Here is a 27,103-nt window from a genome sequence, read left to right as displayed (position 1 = left end):
GTCGGTCGGTGTCCGCGGCCGTGTGGCCTGTGTAACGGTTGTCGCTGGGCCGGTTCGTCTCCATCTCTCACCCAGAGGAGCCCCACAGTGGCCGGCGTGGGGCTGCCCGGACGGGCCCCTCGTTGTCGGATCGGCATCAGCCGGCCGACCCGGCTGTCACCGGCCGGAGGACAGTATCGAGCCACAGCGGCGGCAGACCGACCGGACCGTCACCGGCCGGAGGTCACCGACCCGAGGACAGTGGAGAGTACCGAACTGCGGCGGTAGACCAGGCTGTCACCGACTGGAGGACAGTACCGAACGGCGGCGGTGAACATCGCCGAGCTACCATCCTCACCCCAAAACTGATTAGCGGTCAGTGATTATTCAGCGGTCAGTGATTATGGTCACCGATCGGCGGACAGTGGACATAAACAAACAAAAGAACCGAGTTGCCGCCCCTCCCACGCAACTGGTCAGTGGTCACCGATCAATGGTCATGTCTGTCACCGCCCAGTAGATGCAGAACCGAACCATGGCGACCTCGGGTCGGGTCGGGTCACGCAGCGCCGCTGTCCTCCCGGACCGGGTCCGACCGTGGGAACAGCAGCGGCACCGCCGGAGTAGCACCGCTGGTCACGGCACCGCCGGCACGCTCACGACATGGGTCGGTTCGTGGCAGGCTGCAGCGTACCGCACGGTCACGACAGGACCAAGCGGCGCCGACCGCACAGATACACTCACAGACAGCTCGGCAGGCTCGGCGCTGAACTCAGCGGCTGCTGATCACACTCGTTGACGTCATAGGTCATTGACAGTGTATCGATTGGTCCGGTCCGCACCTTACCAACTAGCCACTCGACTGGGTCACTGATGAAGGATCAGCAAAACCTCGGGTCGGTAGCAGCGACACTCCGCACTCGCAATAGACCGCCAAGCCGGCGCTGGATGGCTCAACAGGTGGCTACGGGTTAAGTATGAGAAATATGTTGGGTAGGCATTACACATCAACCAATCCGCCCATCAGGCCGTAAGGCTGTCACAAGTAGCTACTGCTAGCTGCTGTTATGTCTCACCATTCTTCCGCAACTAGCCCGAGCCAAAATGTTTGTTCGCAGACGCGCACCACGCTGCGGGCTTCCTCGTCTGACAGCCGGTGCGGTAGTTAAGCTCGGTACCGGTTGGCTATTTCTGACCGGTATTTCCGAGGAAGCGGGACCGCGCTCCGCACCTGTCTGCACGTCTCCATACATGAATGTAAAGATGCATACAGAACAGCGACGAGTGATCTCCGTCAGCTTGTGAAGCTGGCATCTGCAGAGTCACGGAACAAAGCTGTGTGCCTGTGTGAGATACGAACAGGACTGGACTGCGACTCGACTTCCACCATCCATACGAGCGGATCCACGGAGCGGCAACGGCTGAGTCGCAACTTGCGGGCCCGTCTCACGGCTCGAAGGGGGGGGGGGGAGTTGTCCTTCACAGACGGGACGGGCGACATCTCCGCAGTCAGCTGCCCTCTCCCACGGCAGATAATGAGACGAGTGGTGCCATAGCTTGCCAGGGCGGCCGGGAGCCGAACGCGTGACCGCAAACATCCGGAAACACCACACGTGACTGCATCTGAGGCATAGGCCAGCGGAGCAGCTGACGTCACGCCACGCGTAACTTTACTAATATGCAAATACCAGCCAATGAAATCCCACCAATGATAAACAGCGCCGACATTCACGCGAATCGGCGCCTATGTCCGCCAGCGTCGCGCGCCTCTGTTTATGGCCGACCCGGTGCGTGGGCGGCCGATCGTCGGTGCCAGGTCCGTGGCGCAGCGCCGCCGTTTCCGACGCACAGGCTTCCCGGAACGTCGGTGCCGACGCACGCGGCGCGGCGGGAAGCCCTGTGACGCAGCCCGGCACCCCGGCGGATCAAAGCTGTAGCCGACAGCGCACGTCGACGATCGGTGATTGATGATCGACGGACGACGGTATCGATGGTTGGCGTTAGCAGTACAGCGTGTACGCGTCCCAAACAGACAGGCCTGCGACACAGGGCCTGGTCGGCTACATGCCTCGAAACGCCACCATTTCAGAGCATCGTCAAATCGCTATCGAAATACGTGCTTTTATTATACTGCGCAGTGGCGGCATTTGCGACTGAAGTCGCAGCTCAGATGGTTGGTATCCTTTTCGGTAGAGCTATTCAATGGGCATCACTGACTAAACCGGTGGCATATAATTCCGTCGATGGTGGCACTCCATTTACCGGCGTTAGGCCTTCAAAGAGCCCCGCGTCTCACCCTCCCGGGCTCCCCCTTCCCCGGCCCGTGCGGCGCAGTTCCTTTGGTGTGGGACACGTCAGTCCCGGCCTTTTCCCCGACCGTCCCTGCATGCGACACTCATGAATGGGATCCGCTGCACTTAGTACACCTGTTGTCGGCCCATTGTGCGCCTTATGGGACTATTATGTCTCGGAAGCATGTACACGTGCCTTTTCGAGGACACCGGCCTATGGCGAAACCCGTCAGTGTCGATGGGGTCTCGGGAAGAGCAGGAGGTATGCATGTAAAGGGAGCCGATGGGAATTCAGAGAGTCCCGGACAGGGTCAGCAGTCTCAGCAGTCCCGGGCAGGGTCAGCAAACTCGGCACTCCCGGGCAGGGTCAGCAGGGTCAGTAGGCTCAGCAGTCCCGGCAGGGTCAGCAGGGTTGGCAGTCCCGGGTGGGGTCAGCAGGCTCAGCAGCCCTAGCCAGGGGCGACGGGGACAGACCGGTTGGCCGCCGGCCGGTCTGATCAATACTGGTGGAGCTGCGGCCGCCGCCGCCGCCGGCGGGGCTGCAGCTCCAGTCGACGGCGCTCCGTCCAACTCGGTCACGGCCGACCAGCCGTGGCGGGGCCGCCGGCGTGAGCCCCGGTCCAGGGCGAACACGGGGCGGCGCTGACCGTTCGCAGAGAGGTGCAGCGGCGACGGCATCCTTCACATCGAACACCGTTTTGAGTCGAAGGAGAGCGCCGAGAGGCATGAAAGCGCTGCTGGTGATCTTCCGGGTTTCAGTAGCGACTGAGAGAATCGAACGAACCTCACTCCCATGCAGCCTATTGTGAGAGTAAATAGCTCTCAGTTCTCCCCAGCTTACCTCGAGGACTGAGGAAGGATGAATTGACGCCATTCTCTGGTCGAACCCGGAACTTCAGAGGGTCAGGAAGGGCATTAGGAACGCAAACCATGCAGAAATTTGTTATAATAGTTTTAACTCGGGGCTACAAAGACGACCTTAGGGTTTAAACAGGCCTTAGACAGTTGCGTTTTCTCACACGAACAACTCATAGACGCCACCCATGTATATCTGAAGCTGTTGATGATGAATTGGGGTTTTTGGGCGCCCGGACTACAGTGGTCATCGGCGCCCATGTGCGTGCCACTTTAAATTACCAAGGTGGCTAAAATACAGGCAATGTAGATAATAAAGGGCAATCAGCACATCATCGCCGGCCAGCCCTCCCAGCCCGCCGCGTGGCGCCTCCGCCGGCGGCCCTGCCGGCCGGCCCGGTCCAATCGGCCCGTTACTGCGCAGTTGTGTCGGCCTGCGTGACCAGCGCACGGCAACAGCCGCGGCCAAAAAAGCCCACATCCAAGGCCGACGCGGCGCCGCCACGAGCGAGCGCCTTCAGCCGTCCCGGTAAACAGGGCTTGGAAAACTGGCGGACGTCCGCGCCGAGCCGCAACAAGCAACACAGGCTTGTAGCACGGCAGTGCGGTGAAAACAAAAACGCTTCACTCGGCCCCGCTTGGATAAATGAGGGAGACGCCATGACGGGGTCAGTGGGTATCGGTGCCGATCTGTCTCATGACGCAGCCGACCGGCCGACCGTCGCCCGTCAAGCGTCCACCGCCAGGGGTCCGAGCGCGCCACCTGACCGACGCGGGCCGCCCGGCGCCCAGCGTCCCCGCCCCGTTCGTCGCTGGCGTCTCGCGGCTAGCGGTCGGGCCGCTCGCGCCGACCTCCCTCCCCCACCGGATGATTAATGGACTCGTCCGGACAGCCAGGTGCACCGGCGCCGCGCTGACGCGTCTGGCCAGCTGGCGCCGTCGGCCGGCCGGCCGGCTCCGATTTCCCTCCCCTCTGCCGGTCCTTCCGAGACCGTCCCCTATGACCAGACGGCCGCTCTCCCGCATAGCAACAGGGGAGTCACGGTGAGCAGACGTAATAGGTGTGATAGAGGGGGAATCCCGTCATCCAGCGACCAGTCGCTATCACCCCGACATAGTTTGTAACATCATAATATCATAGGCGATATGATTCGTCATGTAAGATGCTTGTTCCTCCTCTCGTCCAAACGTCTATTTACGGGCGGCATTGACTTTTCCACCTGACGTATCGTGCCCCCATCCACCGACCAGTCTCTCACGCACAAAGCCGTTCAGCCACCGCTTCCTCACCTCATTGATGTGTTTGTACGTCTTGATGAGGTCCAGGGTGAGTTTCCTCAGCGGCGCCTGGGTGGCATCCCGGAACCGGCACGGGATGCGCGCCTGCATGGTCTGCAGGTCGGGCCCGTTGCTCGGAGATCGCGAGGACAGCGATGAGATGTCTCCGGCGGCCGGTGGCGGCGAGTCTTCAGGGGAGGGGGGCTCGGCACGGCCGGCGCCTCCTGTGGCGGTCTGCCGGGGCAGCGCCGGGCCCGGCCGGGACCTCAGCTGGTCTGAAACAGGGGGAACAAGTCAGCCGGCTACCCAGAGACACAGGCAGCAGCTCCGGGCCCGGGAGGGACCTCAGCTGGTCTGAAACAGGGGGAACAAGTCAGCCGGCTACCCAGAGACACAGGCAGCAGCTCCGGGCCCGGGAGGGACCTCAGCTGGTCTGAAACAGGGGAACAAGTCAGCCAGCTACCCAGGGACACACGGCGGCAGCACCGGGCCCGGGAGAGACCTCAGCTGGTTTGAAACAGGGGGCAGAGGGGACAACAGGTCAGCCGGCTACCGACTCAGGGACACAGGCGCTGGGTCCGGGAGAGACCTCAGCTGGTCTGAAACACAGGAGGAACAGGTCAGCCAGCTACTCAGAGACACGACTACGAACGGCAGCGCCGGGCCCGGCCGGGACCTCAGCTGGTCTGAAGCACAGGGGAAAAGCTCAGCCGGCTACCCAGGGACACACGGCGGCAGCACTGGGCCCGGCCGAGACCTCAGCTGGTCTGAAACAGGGACAGCGTAGGGGCAACAGGTCAGCAGACTGTGGAAAGAAGGACACAGGTGGCAAGGCTCGCATGGGTGATGGTGGTGCGGTATCATGACGTAGTGTGAAGAGGTGATGTCACGCTACACAAACAAAGAAGCACAACACACGCTCAAAATAAAGAAACGATTGGCCGCCGCCACCTGTGCGTAAATGAATCACTCCACATGCAGCAGTTTTACATAACACCACCTGACGGCCAAGCTGAGTCATCAATCTGCGCAACATGTATCCAGGAGCAAAACACGTGTCAAGGTCTGCCCTAATCACCATGTCAAAGGCGCCACGGGCCCACGTGACCTCGCTTTCGTCACATTGTCAGGCTGCAAATGCAGTGCCAGCCAGCTGGAGTGCCGCCTTAGTGATGCCACTTACCTATGTGAATGGCCGTGCAATGGAAGGCATGGCCATTTACATAAGACAGCCTACAATGGAGACAGACTACAAAGTTTGGCGATCTGCCATTGAATAAACCAAAACAGCGTCTTCCAAGGAAGCACATGCAATATAACTAAGATCACTGATATATTGTCCAAATCCCAACATCACAAACCAGACAGCTCTTTCGTAGGAAACCTTTAAATATAAGGAAACCCTTCCCAAAAAGCCTCGAGTTCACTTGCATACAAATGACACAAGATACTGCAAGCGACCAACAGGATACAAACCCGTTCTCAAGCAAGCATCGCCACACCGAAAATCACCTCCCACGGACATTTTCCCATTTCTCATATTAGCTGGAGCAGTCCACCAAAGACAGCCACAGCACAGAGCTCGCCGATAAGAGTTTGTCACTTCACAACGCGCTAGACAGAACTAAGGCAACAAAGGCAGTTCCGACAGTAAAACTAGCGGCATGGACCGTGGCTATCTGGCCTTGCCACATCGGCACAAAGGTCTGGAAGTGTATCTCCACGGCGCAAACACAGTGCCCGGCCCTTATCGGTCGGTTATCTGTGGTTACCCGCCGCCAAACAGCCGGTCACGACTGTTCCAGGCTCGGATAGACGGAAGGGTTGGACCCTGCCCTGCGGGTCAGCCACCCCCGAGTCACGAAAACACGTCATAGCCCCCCCCCCCCGCTGATGGCTCACTCGGTCCGCTCTCGTTATAGTTCACGACCAAGGTCAACAATCTACAGTCCACGGCCAACGATCCACATTCCACAGTCCACAATTCACGGTCAACGATCCACGGTCCACAATTTACAGTCAACCATAATTCGTCATAATGCGAGTCCGTCCTTAGTCACAGTCCGAACGAATGTACCGGTTCTTCGACGGAAGCAATAGCTCCGAGAGCAAGCTCAGAAGCAAATGAAGTTCGATACGCCGACAGTTTTTTATGGAACAAGCAGCGACAAAAAGAGTCAATAGTTGCCAGTTGGTCTATCTTGGGGTAAGACCGACATTCTGCGCTTAGGTGAGCAAGCTTCGTGAAAATTCGCGCTAAGTCAATGACGTCCGCGATACAGGTTCTGTTCTCTGAAGTATGATTATCGTCAGCGATTCGTTACGATTAGGTATTACGATTATCAATTTGATCAACATTTTTTTTTCCAATTCTTGTGACAGCAACAAATCGCTATGAAACATCACTGCCGCTATCAACTCACCAAACAGGCGAGGGCCTTTTCACGATGAGTGGTGACATTCCACAAGCCTAAACGGCAAACGCTGAAATGGGACTGGCTCGAAATTCGAAAAATAGGTTGTAACTCTGAGGTGAAAAAATGAAAGCGAAGTTGTTGAATTACATAGCTTCAGAGTTCAGAGCAAGAATAAAAATGATAATATGGTAAATTCTTCCCATTTATATTGCAAAATATTCCTAGCGCCACGGTTTGTCACATTTCAGCCAAATTATTTGTGTGAAATCGGGCCATTAGCCTCGCGAGATCTCTCATCAGGATCTCCTGCTTTCATCAGCCATCGGCAGTCGACGCGCATTCTAAGGACCGTGGATGCTGGCTCCCCCGGCCGCCGTACCGCGCCGGTAACGGCCCACGCACCTGACGCAATGCGTGTGCGCCGCACAGCCCCCGGCGCTCCTGACCAGACCGTCTGACCCACATTCGAGCCACCAGCTGCGCACGTGACCGCCCCACCCGCGTCCCCGCCCAGCCCCGCCGGTCGCGGGGTCGACCATGCATCTACGCATTCGGTGAGAGACGCCGGGCCAGCCGGCAGGCGCCTGGCCGCCGCGGCACAATTCGGCGCGCTGTTTACCGGCTCCGACTCTGGTCGGCGCCGGTGCGGCGGCTGTGGCTTTGGCCTTTGGCCGCGGATCAATAGCCAGGAGTGGAGCGGCGGAGCGGCGACCGGACTGGTGACGACGTCGGTGAACCGGCCTCGTCCAGCGCTCGGCGCCGCGACCCCCCCCCCCCCCGCAGCCGGGGACAGTGTCCAGCCGGGGGGGGGGGGTCTCCGCCGGGCGCGGGTCGCCGGGTCCGCCGGCCTGCCTGCCTGCCGGTGTGGTTGGTTGGTCGGTAATGTTTAGAGGTGGCAAAATGTGGACCCGGGGACCCGGTCTATGGAACCGGTCTGGACCCGGATGGGTCCAGACCGGGTCCCCCAAAATATTTGGCCGGGTCCAACCGGGTCCTATCATTTCCCTGTGCTTTATGGTAAACATTAATATCTTTTATGCTTTGGCAAACATAGTCATAGTTGATGCAGTTTCCAGTTCATAAGTCCCAATTCCACTTTTGAATTTCAATATTCCAGCAGATTGGGCTACCTATTCTATAGCATACTGATACTGGTCAGTCTTGCTTCAATTTCTTATCTTGTCACCTACAACAGAATAAACAAGTTCTAAGTGCTAGCAATCCAGAAAACATTGCACCAAATGTTTGTACGGATCACTTCCATTCAGTTTGCTGTACAGCACCTGGCAATATTTTGAGCTGTAGAAATCAAATACCAATAACATCTGTAGGTAAGTAAGTAGGTATGACTGAAATCCATTTAAAAATGGACACAAATCCAATTGAAGCAAGGCTGACCAGTGGCATTCTCACCTGCCTTTTCAAAGATATTGACATACCAATGCCCACCGGAAATCAGAGTTCATGTTTGATATTCAAATGCATTTCATAACTCAAACAGCTTTGAAATTATTTCTATCACGGCCAGAAGACAACTCATAAAACCAACATGCCCTTGCATAAATCCATAAAGCTAAAAATGAATCCAAGGCACTCTCCAGAAACCGTAGTATTGATCAGATTTTAGCCAACTTGCGCCGCATGGTGGCGCTAGCAGATCGTATTATACATATAGCGCTCTACTAGCGCCATCATACGGCAGCAGCTGACAAAAAACTGAGTCAATACCAATGCCCTTCTCCAAGGCCAATGATTCCGTGTTGATGTGAAAATGGCGCATTTGAGCGTCATATATGCTATACCTTACGCACGCTAATCTACTGCATAAAGGTTACAATTTTGGAACACGTTCGGGAAGAAAGTCTCAGAACCCTTGGTATTTATTCTATGTCTAGGTACTAACAACAAAATGTAGTTTGTTTTCTACGTTAATAAATTGGCACTTAAGTCATGATCGCAACCTACTTAACCGACTTGCAGTACTTAAAGTTTATTGCCATTACGATTTTGCAGTACATTAACCCCAACAAAATTTTGCAGTGATTTAACGCCTGTTCTGTCGTGTCGACATTTCTGGCGAACCTCACACAGTTTTCATGTTTCTATTTTGATTTTGAATGTTTTATCGTTTGGGGCCTTTGATAGTTGATAATATTTGTAAGGACTAATGAATTTAATTCTAAAACCGAATATCTTTTACCAAGGATATTAGAAAAGGTATGTATCAACTATCAGTATGGTTATCTTGTTCCATGTTGATGTTAGGTTCTTGTTCTGACTCTGGTGAAGGCACTGGTCCATGGATCCCCAGTTCACATCATTTTTAGCAGCTGTAGTAAAAGTGGCTTAGGTTAGCATGAAATTCATTGGTCTACTTACTTCTTATATTCTTAAATATGACCTGAATCTGGTTCCAAAATACAAACTATGAAGCGAAGTGAAATGACCATGGCATGAGTTTTTTACTTTGTGACACAAGTATGCCCAATTGGAAAGAAACTATTTTCTTTTGCTATACCTACAACTGTACACAATTTTCATAATGAATTTCGGGAACGGGTCCATCTGGTTCCAACGCTGACTTAGACCGGGTCTGACCGGTTCCAGAAATGTGCCAGTCAGACCGGGTCCGGGTCCGGGTCCCAAAATTTTCCAGTTTTGCCACCTCTAGTAATGTTTCACCGCGCCGGCTTGGCACGCGCCGGCCACGTGAGAGACAGACAGACGGACCCCGCCCGCCCGGCCGGACTTCGACCCACTCCCAGGCGGCAGCCGACTGGGACCGTAGACGATGCCAGTCAAAGGCAGCACTGCTGACTGATACGTGATGATGAAATAATGGAAGAGATACATCAGACAACCCAAAATGAACTGCGCAGATTGTTCCTACAACACCGCGAAAATTGTCATTTTTCTGTTGCAATAATGAAGAACCAAGCAAGGTAAAAGGCAACGAAATGTTGGTAGGCATTTTTCGAGTCAATGCATAAAGTAGAGAAGGAATGACCTCAGGAGCACAATAGCGGTAACCTTCAGTTGAATTACACATGCCTTCCGTTCCGCATAACGTGATCGTGACAAATTTTCATACAAAGTTGGAAGGTATGTCAACATCGGTATGATAGGTTGACCTTAAATCGATAATGTTGACAACATTTCGGATTGATAATGTGGACATTTTATCGATAATGTTGACAGTTGACAGTTTCAAATCTATTTACCACATCCATCGTTACCTAACCAAACCGTTATCGCTCAACCCCAGTCCAGCCCTCGAACGCTCCAGCACACCCGATTCCAACATTTATCTACCGAGAGACGCGAAAGGAAACGGCTGACAAACGTTTCTAACCGTTCCACCACACGCCAGACGCACAGACACTCGACAGAATGTCGCGGGTCGCTGGGTAGCGTCCGGCCTCTCGGACACGCCGGCCCGTTCCTGCACCTGCCGAGGGCGTCAGCGCCGTCACATTTGGACACCGGACCAGCACACGGACACATCGATACGCGTGTTTACATGTGTATGTGGAGAGGTGTGAGATGCAGCTGCTAGAGACGGCAAGCCAGGGTCGTCTTTCCTGGCGGCGGCGCACGAAACTGGGAACACGCCCTGCTGGTGGTGTAATGATCATCTCCTGGCATTATAGTCAATAGAACCTCGTCACCGGACCAAACCAGTGACCACCGTGCGTCACTGGTCAGAGGGGGGACGAGGGGGGGGGGGCGTCCACAGAGCAGACTGGTCAGACCAGACACTCCTCCTCGGAGAAGAGAAACGAGCGCCGAAACCGCCTCACAGCACTTCCAGGGGCCAGACGCCGCGGTACGAGAGGTCACGGACCGACGTGAGAGCCGCAGTCGGCCGTTCCCAGTGGAAACGACCCGATTACATTCCAGCCGGCCACATTGACAGGCGGAACAGGCACTTCATGAGACGGGCCTGTGCAGATAACGCCACCATTGCAGAAAGGCAGGGAGGAACTGAATGCTAACGGCCAATTCAATGCTGGTGGTAACATTGCAATGAAAGAATAATACGGATTTCGTTACATAAGAAGCTACGTTATGTCTCTGTTGATATGCCAAGGAACAAAGAGGCTTTAGCCAAACACCACAACGCCGAAGGTCTTGAAAACACGAAGAGGAATGCCGTAATTTACGCAGCTCCCAAGGCATCCATTGATACACGTGACACAGCCCGTGCAAAGCACAGGGTGACACGTGACACTGCAGTGACACCACACGCCTGCATTCGTGCAACGATCCGATCCGAATTCCCTCTTCCCACACACCCCTGTCAGCCTCGTGACAGCCACTTGAGCAACAGGCTCGCCACTTCCGACGCCGAACCGGCCGACGCGGGCTCGTACGGCCCATAACAGCTGACGCAGACTCGCGCCGCCCATAATGGCGAGCCAACAGGTGTCACATCATCCAAACGACGGTCGACGCGACGGCCGGACGCCGTCACTGGGACATTTCCGCTGGGGAGGCTCTCAAGTCTCCGGTCTTACTCGTACCACACTCCCTCCCCTCTAGTTTTTGTAGATGAGAAATAGAGCAGACATTCAACGCAGCCAAACTCATAATATCTTACGCCGAATATGACAGTAAGTTATATAAGTACCGGCTGGCTGAGTGGTTTTCCGAGAAGTGTGGCGGACAGCATGCTGTGGCGACCAAGCATCGTCACAGGGACATCGTGCTTAGGGCGCCTTACAATACGCAGCCGGTTTTCTGCGCAGAGCCGCCACACACAGGAAAGCAGTGCATGAGGGCAGGTCAGAGGCCACGGTCGCCGGTCCTCAGTAGTGACGGAGAATGCCGAGCGTGTTGAACAACAAACGGCGGACAAAGTCGCCAGGTATCTCACGGCGATCGGGCCGGATCACAGCAAACAATAGTGACGGCCGACGGGATGACTGCGGCACTGCAGCAGTACCATTGAAACTAGGCGGGAAGCGAGCGCCTCCAATGTTGGGTGGCAGCACGAGCTTTGCACCGAGGGTTGACGAAAGGACCTACCAACATGTATTTGGGCAAAGTGAAAGGGCGCTAGGCTTCTCAGATGAGCTTAACGCCGATTTTCTTATTGAAATGTGGTCGCCCGTCGCCAAACGATAAAAAGGCAGCACACCAGCTGTGCATAGCTTTCAGGGGTGCGGGAACTACTTTCAGACTGGGGGGGGGGGGGCACACCATAATAGAGATCAACCTAGGGTACCTACCCCCAAATCTAGTTTTCTCACCGGTTTTAGGCCACTTATTTTTCATCCCTTGGCTTTTTCAACAAAAAAGAAAACATTTGCAAAAAAGTGTGGTATTCCGTCTCAAAGCTGTGGGGGCACCGCCCCCACGGCCCCAGAGTTAGGGGGGGGGGCAAGCTGCCCCCCTGCCCCCTGGCTCCCGCGCCTATGATAGCTTTAGACATAGATAAGCAGATATGTCAAACTGATCTGAGGCACAACCGTGAGCGTCCACAACCGTGGACGCTCCTGTCTCGATCACGCCGAGGACAGCTTCTTGGTTAGGTAGTTAATAGGCATAGTCTCAAACAGACAGAAGACATCTCTGATACGCCGCAGCTGTGACGATTTAGGACGGCATACACTAGAGTTGGGACGGCATGGTACGGTATGGAATGAAATAAATTGGAGTTAAACGGTATGGGACAGTACGGGACAGCATACGCCGCAAAGCTGGGATGATACGGGGCAGACGGCAGACATCTGAATTGGGACTGTATACAAAGGACGACAGACACTGGAGCTGGGATGGCCCACGCCTGGAGATATGGTTACGGGCTCTACCTACGCCACCAAGACTCGACCAGAACATGCCATGTCAGCCACGATTGCCGACGATAGCTCCTGACTCCTGTTTCAGGTCTGCCTTCAGTACAGACCTCCATGAATGAATGCATGAACTGCAGCGAATAATAACAGCGGGCCAAACAATAAACCAATGAAATAGCTGCCCTGGCGAACAGTGAGCCGTCGCTAGCCTGGCTCAAACGGCACAGTTCCCATTGTGTGGGACAGCCTTCACCGGAACATGATGAAACAGGATGTTATTAAAGGGACCCTCCCACCTTAACATTAGTTTTGAGTTGAGATAGCCAAATTGGTGGCCATGGCCTGAAAATACCGGTTTGGGCATTCACAACATCGAAAAATGCTTTAATTCGGAGATATGGAATTTCAAACTTGCAGTTTTCGGATTCTAAGGGGCTAATGCATTGGTATGCCCCCTTAGAATTTGTGACGTCAGCGGAGATCTAACGATTTTTAAATCTTTTACTAAAACGTTTGGCAGCACGCGGTGGTATATGCTGCTTTGCGCGCAACAAATGCCGCACTTTCAAATAAAGTCGCTAGGAACAGCGGAGATCCCAAAAAGTAAACAAAAGTAAAAGTCTAATATCTTGAAAACCGGTGAATATTTTTCAATGAAATTTGGTAGATATTCATTTTTGCTCTTTCTGAACCGAGCGACATCACTTTCATGCCAATTCATTAACTTTTTTGAAGGTGGGAGGGTCCCTTTAATTGATTCTGCAAAATATGGATATTGTGGAAAGAAGTTAAGTTTATACTAGTTTTACATTGAGTGCCCTAAAAGCCATCCTTGAAGCAACAAGGAAAACCGAGATTGGTTGCAGAGAATGCATTTTAAAAGTCATGAGATCTTTGATAGCACATAGGGGAGGGAACTTTGCCCCAGTAGCAAATTATTGTGCACACCTTTCTACCTACACTCTGAGCAGAAAAAAAGCGAACGGTACTCGCTCCTGTTCCAGACATTAACCAGTCTGGAGGAAAAGAAACTTCTATCACCTCGTCCCCAACTGCGTCTCAGTTGATCTCGAAGCAAACTTCAGGTTAGGATCTATGATCCCACCGGATCCGGCGTGAAAAATTTATCCTGGGATCAGACTCGGATCTATAATTCCTACGGATCATAGATCCAAGGGGAAAATCCTTTCTAGTTTCTGCCAGGCTCTCGAGTTACCTTCCGAATGAACCCACACTCCACAGGGGACCTCGGTCAGCATCGGAGCCCCCTTCCCACCCACGCCACCCCCCGCCAGCCCCCCCAGGCACCTGGCAGAGGGCGCCGGAAGTGAGTCGGTTCCGGCACGCGGCGAGGTGTCACGCCACAGGCGTTAGGAAGTCATCGCCATCTGATCGAGAGCCATACCGAACATCCGGGCGGCAGGTTCAAAGGGCAATGCAGCGGAAATGCATTACGCACCCTTCAGCAAGTACGAATGGGGTTCATGGAATCACAACACACAGCGATGACAGTGAAGCGTCTGTTTTGAGAGGTGGCGATTTCGCTGCAGGGATATCCGCGGTTCGGATTCTGATTTTGGCACTGAAGTGGAATGACGGACCCAGCCTATGACGCTAGGCTTCGACTGAAACATGGATGAGATATTAGACTGAACCGAAACTGTTGCATATCACAGTGCATAGAAAGCACAGCACAGCACACCTCCAATCACAGCACGGCAGACCACAGAACACACCCACTAATTAGCATACGCATGACCATGACGAAATAAGAATGACGAAATGACAGGCGAATACCCAGCCCTGCCCCTCCCCCCCCCCCCCCCCCGGAGCCACGTGAGTGGTCCTGGGAGCAGCCCAGACCCCGTGTGTTCACTTACACTTACTGCTGCTCTGCTGGCGACCCATCAGGAGCGCGCTGTGGTCCCTGGGCGGCGCGCATGGTCCGCGGTCCGCCAGCGCATGGTCCGGGGCCTGGGCGGGGCCGGCCACCGAGCCAGTGGACACCATGCACGGCCGGTCAGCGACGCGCCGTCATCGTTCGCCGCGGCCGCACCACTGTACCACTGCCGCGACCCGGCACTGCGCGGCACGCACCCCGCGCCCCGCGCACCGATCACCAAAACACGGCCCTCACTGGCGGCCGCCGGCCGACGGCCCCTCGCGCCCTCCGCCGGGATGTTTACGTTCGGCTGGCCACTAACTGCCTCCCCCGCCGCGGACGAGTCCAAGTTGAATCATCTTTCCCGTCCCGGCCGGTTGGCGGTGGACACTTCACGCGGATCCTGGAAATAAATAACGAAATGAATACAGCTATTGACATGTATGGTTGTGATATGAAAGAACATGGTTTCACAAAACTGTTGCTAACAGGATAACAAAACTTCAATCCATAAATGACAAAATCTTGAAACGTTGAGATACGCTTGAAACTGGAAATCAAGCATGACCTCAGCCCTTCAATTCATCAGTTTCACATTCAAATTGTGAGACATTTAAGAGTGATTTTTATCATCAACTCAGTGTTACTTACCTTTGATAGCTAGAAAACAGAGCATAAGACCAATTGAGTGCGGTTGAGGCGTGCTGGACAGTGAGTGATGGCGTCTCAGTCTCAGCCTGGCGTTGACGCAGAACCTTATGCCTAAAACTTCCACTGCGTAACTTGCTGAACGCCCTAAAATTTTCAACGAAGCACACTCCACTCAAAAAGCAGCACTCCTAGACACGACACAAATACACGCAGCTTTCGTGAACCCCACACCGCACAACACACGCGAATCGCGGCTCTCCGGGCTCTCCAACGTAAACTGCGAGCCTAACACATGTGCTGCCAAATGCTTCCATTTACTAAAGTCGCTAGAATTTGTAAAGCTCTCCAGACTAGAGACTCCTTCTGAAAATCCTCTAGATAAAGCAAGCCACTGTTTTAGCGACTTGGAGCGTCATCTATAATAGTGAAATCTGCGTTACTGTGACACCTAATGGCGATCTTTGAGTTGCGGTAGTCGGTCTCGGACGAGCTGGAAGTTTGTTTGTTTGTTTTGTTGGGTTAGGCCCTTTCGGTCGACAAGACCATTGCAGAGCCGGAAGGATGATAGGGATTAGGGGGAGACATTGGTCTGGGCAGGCACCCTAGTGAGTCGCCGGGGCTGAGCCCGTCCAAAGACAGGCCACCCAGCCCCAAGGCACTCACTGCACCCGGCTACGGGGTGCGCTCCCTCAGGAGCAGCGGTGCCGCTCCAAGGGAGCAGCCCGCATGAGATAAAGTTGCCTGTCCAGCCCGGAGGGGGGTTGCGGCGTGGAGGAGAAGGATTTCAGTATCCTGAGGATAGAAGCACGGATAGGTGCTGGAAGTTTATGAAAATATGAGTCATAGGCAAAACATGTGAGACTGAGTCGCCGGTAAAATGTAAATACTGGAGGATGAGAAACCCTTGTCGGACCTATTGGTTTCCTAGATACGTCCCAGTCAAGGGGGAGGGTATGAGTGCAATTAGGGGCGGGTGAGGCGGGTAGTAGGTATCAATGAGGGAGCCAATGAGTACGACCCCTCACCGTTTCGCCCCTAATTGAGCTAGAGACCCGCGAAGAAAGGGCGTATGTATACATACCTATGCGCCCAGCGACTGGTACCCGATTTTAAGGTCTCAGGTCAGCCGGTGACCTCTGCGGTCACTGGTGGTCGTGGATACTGGATTGAGGATCCTGAAAGGGGGTCTTACACGTTGTTGATTATGAGCATGTTTAACTCCCTAAAAATGTTTTCCGAATTAAAAGAAAAAATTATCGTGTGTCATACGTTGGTCATACGTACTGATCTGCAGTTTAAAATAAACGTTTCCTAATAAAAATTGTGAAGTTTTCGTTTTATGCTCGAAAATCGGAAATTTTGGCCGATTTCGGGCGCTACCGGGGGAGGGGGGGGGCATTTGCCCCAAATGCTCCCCTGGATCCACCATGTGTCTGAGGTTAGTTTAAGTGCACAAAGGTAGGCACGAGCTCGGTTTTGACAAATTATGTTGCCAAAAATGGTCCAGACTCCAGAGCCGCGAGTTAGTCGCCGTCGTGTTCTCCATGCTCATGCGCCAAATGATACACTTTTACTTTAGGTGAGCTCAATATACCTCGGGTCAAGGTCAGGTCATCAGGTCAGAGACAGAGCTCAGATCACGAAGCTGGTGGAAGGAGGTTATATTGCAATCATTCCATTCGGCAGGTGTTGCCGAGTCTACATATTGGTGGCTTATCCGACTCGCTAGCTCAATTGAGATAATTTAAAATAACTCTCGTCGCCGAAATAGCAGTTTTCATGCTTCCCATATTGACTTGTAATGGTCCTATATACCTAAATGAATATACCTAAAGGTTACATGACCGACCTGAGCTCAGGTGATCCCTAGGAAAAAAATCCTAGGTATACATTATACATTATGTTGTGAGAGCTCTGCGTTTGGAGGATAGGTACTTGGCTGTGTTAGTTTTATTTCCCTGTGAAAGCTCCTCTGGCATTCAGAGGGCGTTGCGAAGTTGCGCCAGTTTAGAACCTTGTAAAGGTTCACTTATGCTTTCAAATCATAGGTTGGTGACCTGACCTGACCTGAAAATGCAGTTGATGTTACAAGATCCGGTTTGAATCAAAATCCAGGGATGCCAGATTCCAGCTCATCCCCAGCGCCTTCTAAGTTATCGCGAAAAAAAACTATGGGGAGGCACTCCCCCGCCCCAAGCCCCCCCCCCCCCGGCCGGCGAGGGTGAAGTCCATTGAGAAGCTTTTTTGACTCACCAGTTCAGTTTGGTCAGAAGTTTCTCGAACCAATAGCTCCGATAATTTTAGTGGCATCCTCTGATGTTTTTTTATTGCATTTTACTTGTATTCTCCACCAGACCTTTTTTTAAACGGTTTTACCATAAGATATTTACGAAAAAATGTCTCGTAGCTGCGTTTTTTCTCAAATGAATTGAATTGCATACATATCACTTTCACGAAAGACGTCAAGCTAATGTAAAAGGAGATTACCTATGAATCAGAATGTGAGACTATAAAGTCATATTTGCTTCTCTTCTCTGCAGGTTGATCTAAATTAACCCGCGCCCCACTGGGGCGCGGGTTAACTATTATTCATAGCCCCACTATTCATAGCCCCCTCCCGTTTTTCTGCAATAACTTTCAAACCGCTTGACCTATCGACGCCAAACTTTCAGTACCTTCGGCTGCATTAATTTGACACCTCGTGTCAAACTATGAACTTCGTAGCTACCATAGGTCGGCCGGAAATGACGTCAGAGTGACGTCATGTTCGGCCGATTTCGACGCAAAACATTGAACCACGGCAATCGCTCCCAAGAGCTCAGTTTTTAGCCTAGATCCAATTTCTTTGCATGAGAGGACTCAGAATCGACTGCGCTATCAAACTGCTATCTTGGATTTTCAAAATTTTGAAAATTTTGAAAAAATTTATATAATAAAATTCAAAATTTATATTTTTATATTTTTTCAAATAGTTTTTGACTTTTCGAAAAAAAACTGGTATGGTATATATGTGATAGAACGCATGTGCTTATGACTAACTCCAGTAAGTTTTAGCTAAATATCTTCAAAAATGGCCAAGTTATATACGCATTATTGCAAAAAATTACAATTATTAATTTTTCAAATCAATTTTTCAGTACGTATTTGACATCGTACACCAATACAATATAAATTGCACCATCGTGTCTCTGAGCTCAAACTGCATCCAGTAGACATCTTTATTGTTGAAAAATTTTAACTTCAAAATTTGACCTTTTTTGACCTGAAAGTGACCCGACCTAAGCTAAATTCGACTCAAAATGACCTCAAATGACACAGACGACATCAAATTCGATATACCGGGTGTCCCAAAAGTAAGGTCATCATTTGTTTTGGCCACACTGCCAAAAATACGCGATGGATAGATATAAATAGGACATCATACGAAAGAGCATTTTATAAAATTTTATTCTGACATACATATGAGTCAATACATTGGCTCGTAGCCCCACATTTGCTGCTTTTCTACATGGCTGCCATTTCGGGTCGCGTGCATGAATAGACTACACTGTAAACCAAATCTACAAGTTGGCTCCTTGTTACAAGTTTGGTTCCAATTCGCATAGGCGTCACCTTGTCGATTCACCAGCCCCAGGCTTGTTGGCTAACAAACTAACAGTTTGTCTACAAGTTTGGTTCCAATTCGCATAGGCGTCACCTTGTCGATTCACCAGCCCCAGGCTTGTTGGCCAACAAACTAACAGTTTGTCTACAACTTTGGTTCCAATTCGCATAGGCGTCACCTTGTCGATTCACCAACCCCAGGCGTGTTGGCCAACAAACTAACAGTTTGTCTACAAGTTTGGTTCCAATTCGCATAGGCGTCACCTTGTTGAGTACTAGTCTGGGCCTTGTGAACCTACCAACTTCTGGATAGGCATAGCCGTTTCCTTGTCGGTTCAACAACCCCTGGTTTGTTGATGAACTAGCCTTTGACTGGGCATTGCTAGTTTACAAATTGTCAACAAGTAAGTGTACTAACGCTCAGTTCGAACTTGTTCTTCCTTACAATCGCTTTGTTTGCGTTGATAACCTTAAGAACTTACGATTCGCGTTCGTTTTCAATTGCCACGATACTGATTCATGAAATATTTTCTATACGGACAGGTCATTTTTTGGCTGGAAGTGGTGCACAAAATCATGACTGGCATCAGTTATTGCTCAAAGGCTTGTGCTGACAAGAAACGAAATACTGATGGGTTATATAATCGATGAATGCATACACCACATCCATTCGGAAGTTTCTGGAATCATTAGTATTTATTACGGTCACGTACCTACATCACGTAGTATGTAATTAATACTATTGACTGGAGACAATTCCAAGTGCATATTTTCGAATGGATGTGGTAAATGCATGAGGTATAAGGTATACCTATCGTGCACCGTCAGCATATAAGTCTTTGAAGCAAGAACTGCTGCGTATGTGGAAGAACACGGTTTTGTGCATCGCATCAAGCCAGAAGTATAACATGCCCGTATGACGAATATTTCCACATTGACCATAACAATCATGGCAGTTGCACGATCACGCAGATAATTCGAATAAAGCATGATCGCCAACCAGATTAGCTTTTACAGCCCATATATGTCCATCAGTTAAGTTAAAAATACAAAGAGTTGAATTAAAGGCAAATAAATGTATTTATATATAAAAAACACCGACCGCAAAACATCTGCTCACATGTGCATGCAAAGGTCTGGCCCACTTACATTGCGCGCGCAGGGGAAGGGAGGCGTCTCGACCGCGGGTATAGGCACGATTAGTGCGTCCCGCAGGCCAGAGCGGGCCTCACTCACAGCACGAACACCACAGTTCACATATTTCACTTTTTACTGCACAAATGCTGGAACAGCCCTCGTCGCTGATCCATGCTGCACGGCGGCCGCGCGACAACTGCTGGTTTGAACGGTTTGAAACCGCCGCGCCGGGGCCGGACGGCGACCGCTGATTGGTCCGCCAAGTCTGACGTCACGGGCGCAGCTGACCATGTGTATGCTGACCAGCTGACCAGTACAAGTTAGGCGCCGGTTAAATAACCATGCGGCAACAAGTTTCCAAAACTGGTTAAGAAACAAACGTTGAAACAAATGTAGAGTTGGTCTGGATACTGAGAAGTTGGTGTGCATAGTAACTATTGACTCGTAGTTGTCATCTGACAAGCAATGCACCAGACAACGGCTTGTTTGAAAAGTATCAGTTGGTAAACATACCAAGAGATGATTGGTTATATTACACAAGACTTGTCAATTTGGTTTACAGTGTACGTTTGACTTCCTCCACTATTCTGGAGCGATTCTCTGGTAAGATGCCGCTTATGTTTGCTCGGAGGGATCATCCTGTAGTTCTTCCCGGCTCGTTGGGTTGTCCTAAAAGACAATCTTTCCGTTGTGTACCCAGAGAATAAAAATATGAAGGTGTAACGTCAGGTGACCGCGGAGGCCATTCAATGGCGTTGCCCTGACTGAAAATTACGGGATCTCACATCCACTCTCGGAGACAATGCATGATCTTCAGGACGGTGCAAGCATAGTCTCCATCCTGCTGAAACCACTGCTGGCTGATGGTGTCGGCACAGCTGCGTTGCGACGAGCGGAAGAACCACTGGGAGGACTCTCGGCCACCTCTCTTGATTTATTGTCACCCGATTCCCGCTGTCGTCCTCAGGACCTCGAAGCACAGGTGGCTAAGTATACATGCCCTGTGCGTACATTATACCTTTTTTCTGACGTTTTACCGGTTGAGGCGAAACTATGCATGAGTTCAGAGATGGGCGAGCTGATAGGGTCTGCTTAGGGCCGAAAACTGGGCGGCATTTACCCTTTGTTTTAATGACGGACCCTCTCTAAGAGTTGAATTTCGACCTTCTCAGTTTTATGCCTACTGCTCGGTGTAGTTATGATCAAAAATGGTTTAAGCATGCAAGAAAATAATTTTATGGATGTACCTTGCACGTGTTAAAATTGGAAGTGATTCGGACTCTTACTTCTCGAGATATTTAAGTTTTAAATCATGACCTTACTTTTGGGACACCCGGTATATGGCCTAAATGGACCATAAAACATGTGTCACGTGACCGACGCATGATATAATATTTCCGTGACCTGTGATGACCTGACCCTGACCTGAAAATCAAAGTACAAGTTTGGTACCCTCAGGGTATCTAGAGCATCTGTTCATGAGTGTATAAACCAAAAATTAGCCTGTTCTGACTTGTAAGACGGCGGCCAGAGCCCAAAATGTGAACAAGACAAAATGCTTATAATTTTTACTGTGACCTGACCTGTGACGTCATCGGTGACCTCGAGGTCAATGAAATTAGGTTTCTATCGACAGTTTTTCCGGGGCTATCAGACGCCGTTTGAATTTTGACGATCGGCCCAGTAGTTTCGGAGATAGGAGGGGGGCTATGGAGAGCCCCCCCCCCCCGAGTAGAGCGTGTTATACGCAGACCCCAGTGGGGCGCGGGGTAACTATTAAGCATACCTATTCTTTTCTGAGTTTCATGGAAATTATATGCTGTAAAATATTTGGCCTAAAAGAATGCATAAGTACTTGTTGAACTCTGAGAAGAAAAATAGAAAATAAATAAATTAAATTAATAAAAATAGATAAATTAAAACATATGAAGTTGCACGTTAATTTGTATATAAAACAGCTCAGGATCCATTGAAGCAGAACGGAGGGGTCGGATTGGACCCTCCCAGTCGGTCATGGGCTAACATACCTGACCTAAAATATAATATAAGACTAAGAGTATAAAATATAAGAGTAAAGGTCTTCATACTTTTTTCGCATGACACGTCTCAACTCTCTCTCTCTCTCTCTCTCTCTCTCTCTCTCTCTCTCTCTCTCTCTCTCTCTCTCTCTCTCTCTCCTCTCTCTCTCTCTCTCTCTCTCTCTCTCTCTCCTCTCTCTCTCTCTCTCTCTCTCTCTTTGATCTCTCTCTCTCTCTCTCTCTCTCTCTCTCTCTCTCTCTCTCTCTCTCTCTCTCTCTCTCTCTCTCTCTCTCTCTCTTTCTCTCCCTCTTTGATCCCTATCCCTCTATTTGCGAAGATTTGAGATGCGTGTGACCGAAAGTTGGCATATAACTAACTGAGCGACCGGAGTCACCGACGCGCGACGCTCGGTCATGCGATTCGGTGACGTACCGAGTGAAGGCGGCAGGATGTTGGCTCACCACTACCTCACATCTACGAAACAAATAGTAATTTCTGCTCCAAATCCAGGTGCTGGCATCTGTTTTCCATTAGCGACACGCAGCCCTACTGCGCATCTCGACCCGACCCAGGCCTCGATGACAGTCCGCCCTCCGACCCAGGGCGGTTTATAAAGAGAGGAGCGAGGCCTGACGTAGAGTTCGGTACGAGTGTCGTTGTGAAGTGCAGACTGCAGAGATGGCAGGTGCAGGAAGAACTGCGGGCTCGGCGCCCCTCCTGGTGGCCCTGACACTGCTCAGCATCGCGCATAGCTCCGACGGGTCAGTAAACATGGACGGCAAATAAATTGTCAGACATGACGAAATCTGTTTGAACGGAAATGTAATTCATTTCGAATATAAGATCCTAAAAATAGAGACGGATTTCTCTTCAAACGGCTAAAGCAATCCACCCTATTTCAGTGGGCCTTTACCCGTATTAGCAATGTAAACATAACTCATTATCTACTCAGGTGCATATTTTCGCGACGTTGATTTGCATTATATCCCGCGCCCCGCTGGGCTATTCAGCCATACGCGCCCTGCTGGGGGGGGGGGGGGGCAGATTCTGCCCCCCCCCCCTGTCTAACTTCCGAACCGATGGTCGTAGAAAGACGGGGAAAACGGCAATCGAAAGCTCTCAACAAGGCGGATCTTAAGAGCCCAAATTTTTTTGCTTAAGTAGGTCAGAGGTCAGGTCAAGGTCAGGTCAAGGGTACAAAATGCAAGTTTCTACAGTATCGGCCTTGCACCGTAATTGCCGAAGAATGGACTGAGACTGATTGCCCAAAACGTGTTCTTAGACTACCAAGACAATATTCGTTGCACACAATGTCATTCAAAGGTCAAAGTCAAGGTCAGGTCAGGTCAGGTCAGGTCACCAAAAACAAAATATAGAAAAGGGCATGTCCGACACATGTTTTATGGGTCATTTTACTCATGGAATTCAATAGGCACACTCAATAAGTGATATGGACCACCTCTGGATGAATTTCAGGTCGAGGTCAGGTCAAGGTCAGGTCAAGTGAGGTCAAATTTTGAAGTTGGTTGTTAAGGCCTAAAAAGGTGTCTATCCGATGCAGTTTTTCACGGCGAATCGAATGGTGCTATTTTTGTTTCCGTACGAGGTCTAGAACTTCCAAAAAAAAATCATTTTTCAAAAATTTTGTGTGTCGTGACGTCATAAAACTTTGAATAACTCCCACATTTTTGAACCGATTCTTCTAAAAATTGGTATGTAGGTGCACATAGACCACTTCTTTGACATATATTCCGGTTTTTTCGATAAACTCAAAATTTTGGATTTTATAAATATTTTCCCAAAAAAGTCAGTTTTTTTGAAAAATTTTGGCCAAAATCCAAAATTTTCAAAAAACCGAGATAGCCATTTGATAGACAAAGTAGAATCACGTATAACCTTTTTGTTACGTCTTGATTCCTTTAAAAATGAAGATGTTAGCGGCGTTTGAAATTTTGCCGTTTTTGAGGCGAAAATGGCGAACATGACGTCACTAAAACGTCAATTTCTCAAAAATTTTCCGACGGATTTCGCTCAAATTTTCAGGGAACGTGTCAAATTGATGTATGATAAGGTACTGAAAGTTTGACGTCGCTGGCGTAACGCGTTTAGAAGTTATTGGCGAAAAACGGGAGGGGGGGCAGAATGGGCAGATTCTGCTCCCCCCCAGCGGGGCGCGGGATATCCAACGAAGCTTATCGATAAGTGATAACTGACATATTTCAGAACTATAAAATGCGCAATGTATGTGATGGACAAGCCTGGGAACAGTTTCGGAAGGCTGTACAGCGGCAAAGAGATGAGCAAGCCTATGGTAGACTGCGATAACCCAGATATGGCCGTCATGAAACGAGTCTGCTCCGGCTGGGTGAGTACCGACGATCGTTGTGGCGCCTCACACTTTTTAGGAATGATCGCTTTGATGTATTTTCTCTTCGTTCTGCATTTAAGTCCGTCATACATACGAGTATATCCGTCTATCCGTCCGTCCGTAGCTACGTCTTTATCTGCCCGTCTCCCAGCTCTCTCTCCTCTCTCTCTCTCTCTCTCTCTCTCTCTCTCTCTCTCTCTCTCTCTCTCTCTCTCTCTCTCTCTCTCTCTCTCTCTCTCTCTCTCTCTCTCTCTCTCTCTCTCTCTCAATCATCGCTATCTCCCTCTGTGCCTATTTCTCTTTCACATTGTTTTTGTTAGCCTCTCAGCAAACGTATTATTTGTCTCCATTTCCAACGCATCTCATCATTGCGCAGCTGCCACTGAGAAACGTCTGAGATATCTCCCTCAACATGTGACTAACCGTGCCCTCTTTCCGGATTCAACTTTCAACCACAGTTCGCCAAGGTGAACTCCAAGTGGAGCCTGGACGCGACAAGCCGATCTCGTGGCAGTCCCCACACGATTGGAGACGACCTCTGCCAGCTGCTCAAGACGGGCACGTTCACGGTGAGAGGGGGAAGGTCACGGGAAGAGGGAGAAAGTCAAGATAATATTTTGAAGGTCACATTAGGATTTTGAAGCTTGTGTTGAGTTTTGGAAGGTCGCAGTGAGCCTTGGAAGGTCACGGTTGAGGTTTTTAAGGCACACTTAAATTTTATGAAAGGTCATTGCAAGATTGGTCGTTCACGGTGACATTCGGGAGATATGACATTTGGTAAAACACGTTGGCAATTGGCATAAAATCAAAACTGCGGGAAAGCAATGAGAAGAAAAACGGTTTTACGAGAAAACGGAGATTTAACAGGGGCAGATAAAGCCTATGGCGTGACAGGCATATCTACTTTTAATACCTGTTGTACGTTATGTTGAAAATTGAAAAACTTGTCATTACTAATTAGGCACTCCGATAAAAGTGATTAATTGTTGGTTGCAACTGCTGGAGATACATATGCCTTGCAAAATATGTTGTGGCAATACTCCTAACTGCTCTTCCGCAAATTACGTTTACCTTCAAATGTCGTTTTGCCTTTTAGTTTGGCGCCTTCTATACGTACTGCGGGGAGGACAAGCCTATGTATACTGGATCAGAACGAGAAGATGCCACCCTCTGCTGCAAGGACGGAGCCACCTGCTGAAAACGGCGGCATGCTGAAAACAGCCGGCCTGAGGACGGGCGACCTGCTGAAAACGGCGGCCTACTGAACATGGCGGCCCTATGTACGGGACCACTTGCCGAAAACGGTGACCGCCAGGACGGGCGTCCTGATGGAAGCGGCGGACCCTGAAAACAGTTGGCCGATCCATCGGTAACAGCCATAGGTATCGGCGGCGCTGTTGCACGGTTGTGGTCATATGTTGCGAAAATAAATGAAATTAGCGCAAACAAAAGGTGTTATTCTGTGTAAAGCGAAATATTTATTCGCTAGCTGTGACAGTTATTTAAAAACGGTAGACATTGCAATGGATCGTTTAGTAAGAGCTTCAATCGCCGATTAAACACTGTTACACTACACATACATATTATCCGGAAAAATTATAAATGAAATGCTATGACTGGATCGCTATGACCGTAGGTATATAGCATTTTATGATAAAAAACATTTAACAACGTGAATAGTTTTATTTTTACTGGCTTCAGCCGATAGAATATGCCTTCTACATGCGAATCATAAGGGATTGACCTTTTCTTTTTAACCCGGCGGCCGCTGGGCCTCCGCGCCACCCGCCGGCCGCTGGGGGGGGGGCATATAGTTGCCCCCCCTTTACTTCTGCGACGATATCGTCGCAACGCGAAGAGATAGAGAAGCGAAACTTTGCACACATCTTTCTGAATACCTAGCCGAGGTTGTGTCCAAATTTGGTGTCGATCCCATTTGAAATGACGTCACAGTGACGTCATAAGTGAAATTATAGATTTGCGACTCTCATATTCCTCACGATACATCAGATATATGGGACCGAATATAAAGGGTCGATTATTGGTCAGAAACTAGATGGAAGTGTAGTTAGATGTTTTAGGATGACAGCAGGTGCTGTCTAGTTCATTTACAGTTGAGTTTCATGCTCAGCGTCATCAGAAACGGTCCATATCGGAAAACGACAAAACTTTATGACGTCACTGTGACGTCATCTTAGGTGCTACAACCACCAAACTTTCCTCAAACATTGCCTAGGTATTCATTTGAAGCTATGCCAAGTTTCACGTTCGTAGCTCATCAGGTTTCGGAGATATTTCACAAAACGTAAAGGGGGGGGGGCAACTTTATGCCCCCCCCAGTGGCTCGTGGGTTAAGAAATCTAGCACTTTAGGCACTTTAGGGATAGCACTTTAGGGATACTGTTATGTATTTCCTCTTTCAATGCGGCCGTAGCTTGTTGCATAAGGTTGCGCGTTTTTACCTAGACACTGAGAAGTGAAACTCAAGAATCGGTGATATAGACACGGAACATAATTATATTAAAATCAGACATTTTGTTTTATCACATATACAGACAATTATCGACATATATACAGCACTTAGCACACATAAATAGGCATTCACAAAGACAAACATATATTTATACCAGTCGACACTGTTGAAAAGCGCTTGATCCTGTTCACCGACACCGCTCGGTTTTTGTTGGGTTAGGCCCTTTCGGTCGACAAGACCATTGCAGAGCCGGAAGGATGATAGGAATTAGGGGGAGACATTGGTCTGGGCAGGCACCCTAGTGAGTCGCCGGGGCTGAGCCCGTCCAGAGGACAGGCCACCCAGCCCCAAG

At 50.3% G+C, this 27,103-nt stretch overlaps 2 protein-coding genes across 9 annotated transcripts in view; one reads left to right on the top strand and one right to left on the bottom strand.

Annotated features, from left to right (window-relative positions):
• Nucleotides 1–15,436, bottom strand: part of LOC122382815 (serine/threonine-protein kinase minibrain-like) — a 21,713-nt gene extending 6,277 nt beyond the window's left edge. For 2 of the 8 annotated variants that reach the window (XM_043368625.1, XM_043368627.1), the window contains exons 1-3: nt 15,152–15,435; nt 14,505–14,903; nt 4,416–4,678 (exon numbers count right to left, since the gene is read on the bottom strand). In XM_043368625.1, the coding sequence (XP_043224560.1) occupies nt 4,416–4,678; nt 14,505–14,628 (387 nt within the window). In that variant the 5' untranslated portion in view covers nt 14,629–14,903; nt 15,152–15,435. Of the gene's footprint in view, nt 1–4,415; nt 4,679–5,915; nt 5,982–6,826; nt 7,090–14,498; nt 14,904–15,151 lie in introns of those variants that run through there. The other 6 variants (XM_043368626.1, XM_043368624.1, XM_043368631.1 and 3 more) reach the window with 6 other exon arrangements.
• A 7,108-nt stretch (nt 15,437–22,544) lies between these two features.
• Nucleotides 22,545–25,729, top strand: LOC122382821. The gene is made up of 4 exons (XM_043368640.1): nt 22,545–22,671; nt 24,134–24,275; nt 24,737–24,847; nt 25,375–25,729. The coding sequence occupies exons 1-4, from the start codon at nt 22,589–22,591 to the stop codon at nt 25,474–25,476; spliced, it is 438 nt and encodes a 145-aa protein (XP_043224575.1). The 5' UTR covers nt 22,545–22,588; the 3' UTR covers nt 25,477–25,729.
• The last annotated feature ends 1,374 nt before the right edge of the window (nt 25,730–27,103 follow it).

Source organism: Amphibalanus amphitrite, unplaced genomic scaffold (genome assembly GCF_019059575.1).
Source record: "Amphibalanus amphitrite isolate SeventyFive unplaced genomic scaffold, NRLGWU_Aamphi_draft 000147F_arrow, whole genome shotgun sequence".
NCBI classification, from domain to species: Eukaryota; Metazoa; Arthropoda; class Thecostraca; order Balanomorpha; family Balanidae; genus Amphibalanus; species Amphibalanus amphitrite.
Note: the sequence above shows the minus strand (reverse complement) of the source record. Positions and strands in the feature narration are given on the sequence as shown.

Coding starts and splice junctions, on each gene's coding strand:
- LOC122382821 (XM_043368640.1), top strand. CDS start 22,589: ATGGCAGGTGCAGGAAGAACTGCGGGCTCGGCGCCCCTCCTGGTGGCC. Junction 22,672..24,133: donor ATCGCGCATAGCTCCGACGG/GTCAGTAAACAT, acceptor GACATATTTCAG/AACTATAAAATGCGCAATGT. Junction 24,276..24,736: donor AACGAGTCTGCTCCGGCTGG/GTGAGTACCGAC, acceptor TTTCAACCACAG/TTCGCCAAGGTGAACTCCAA.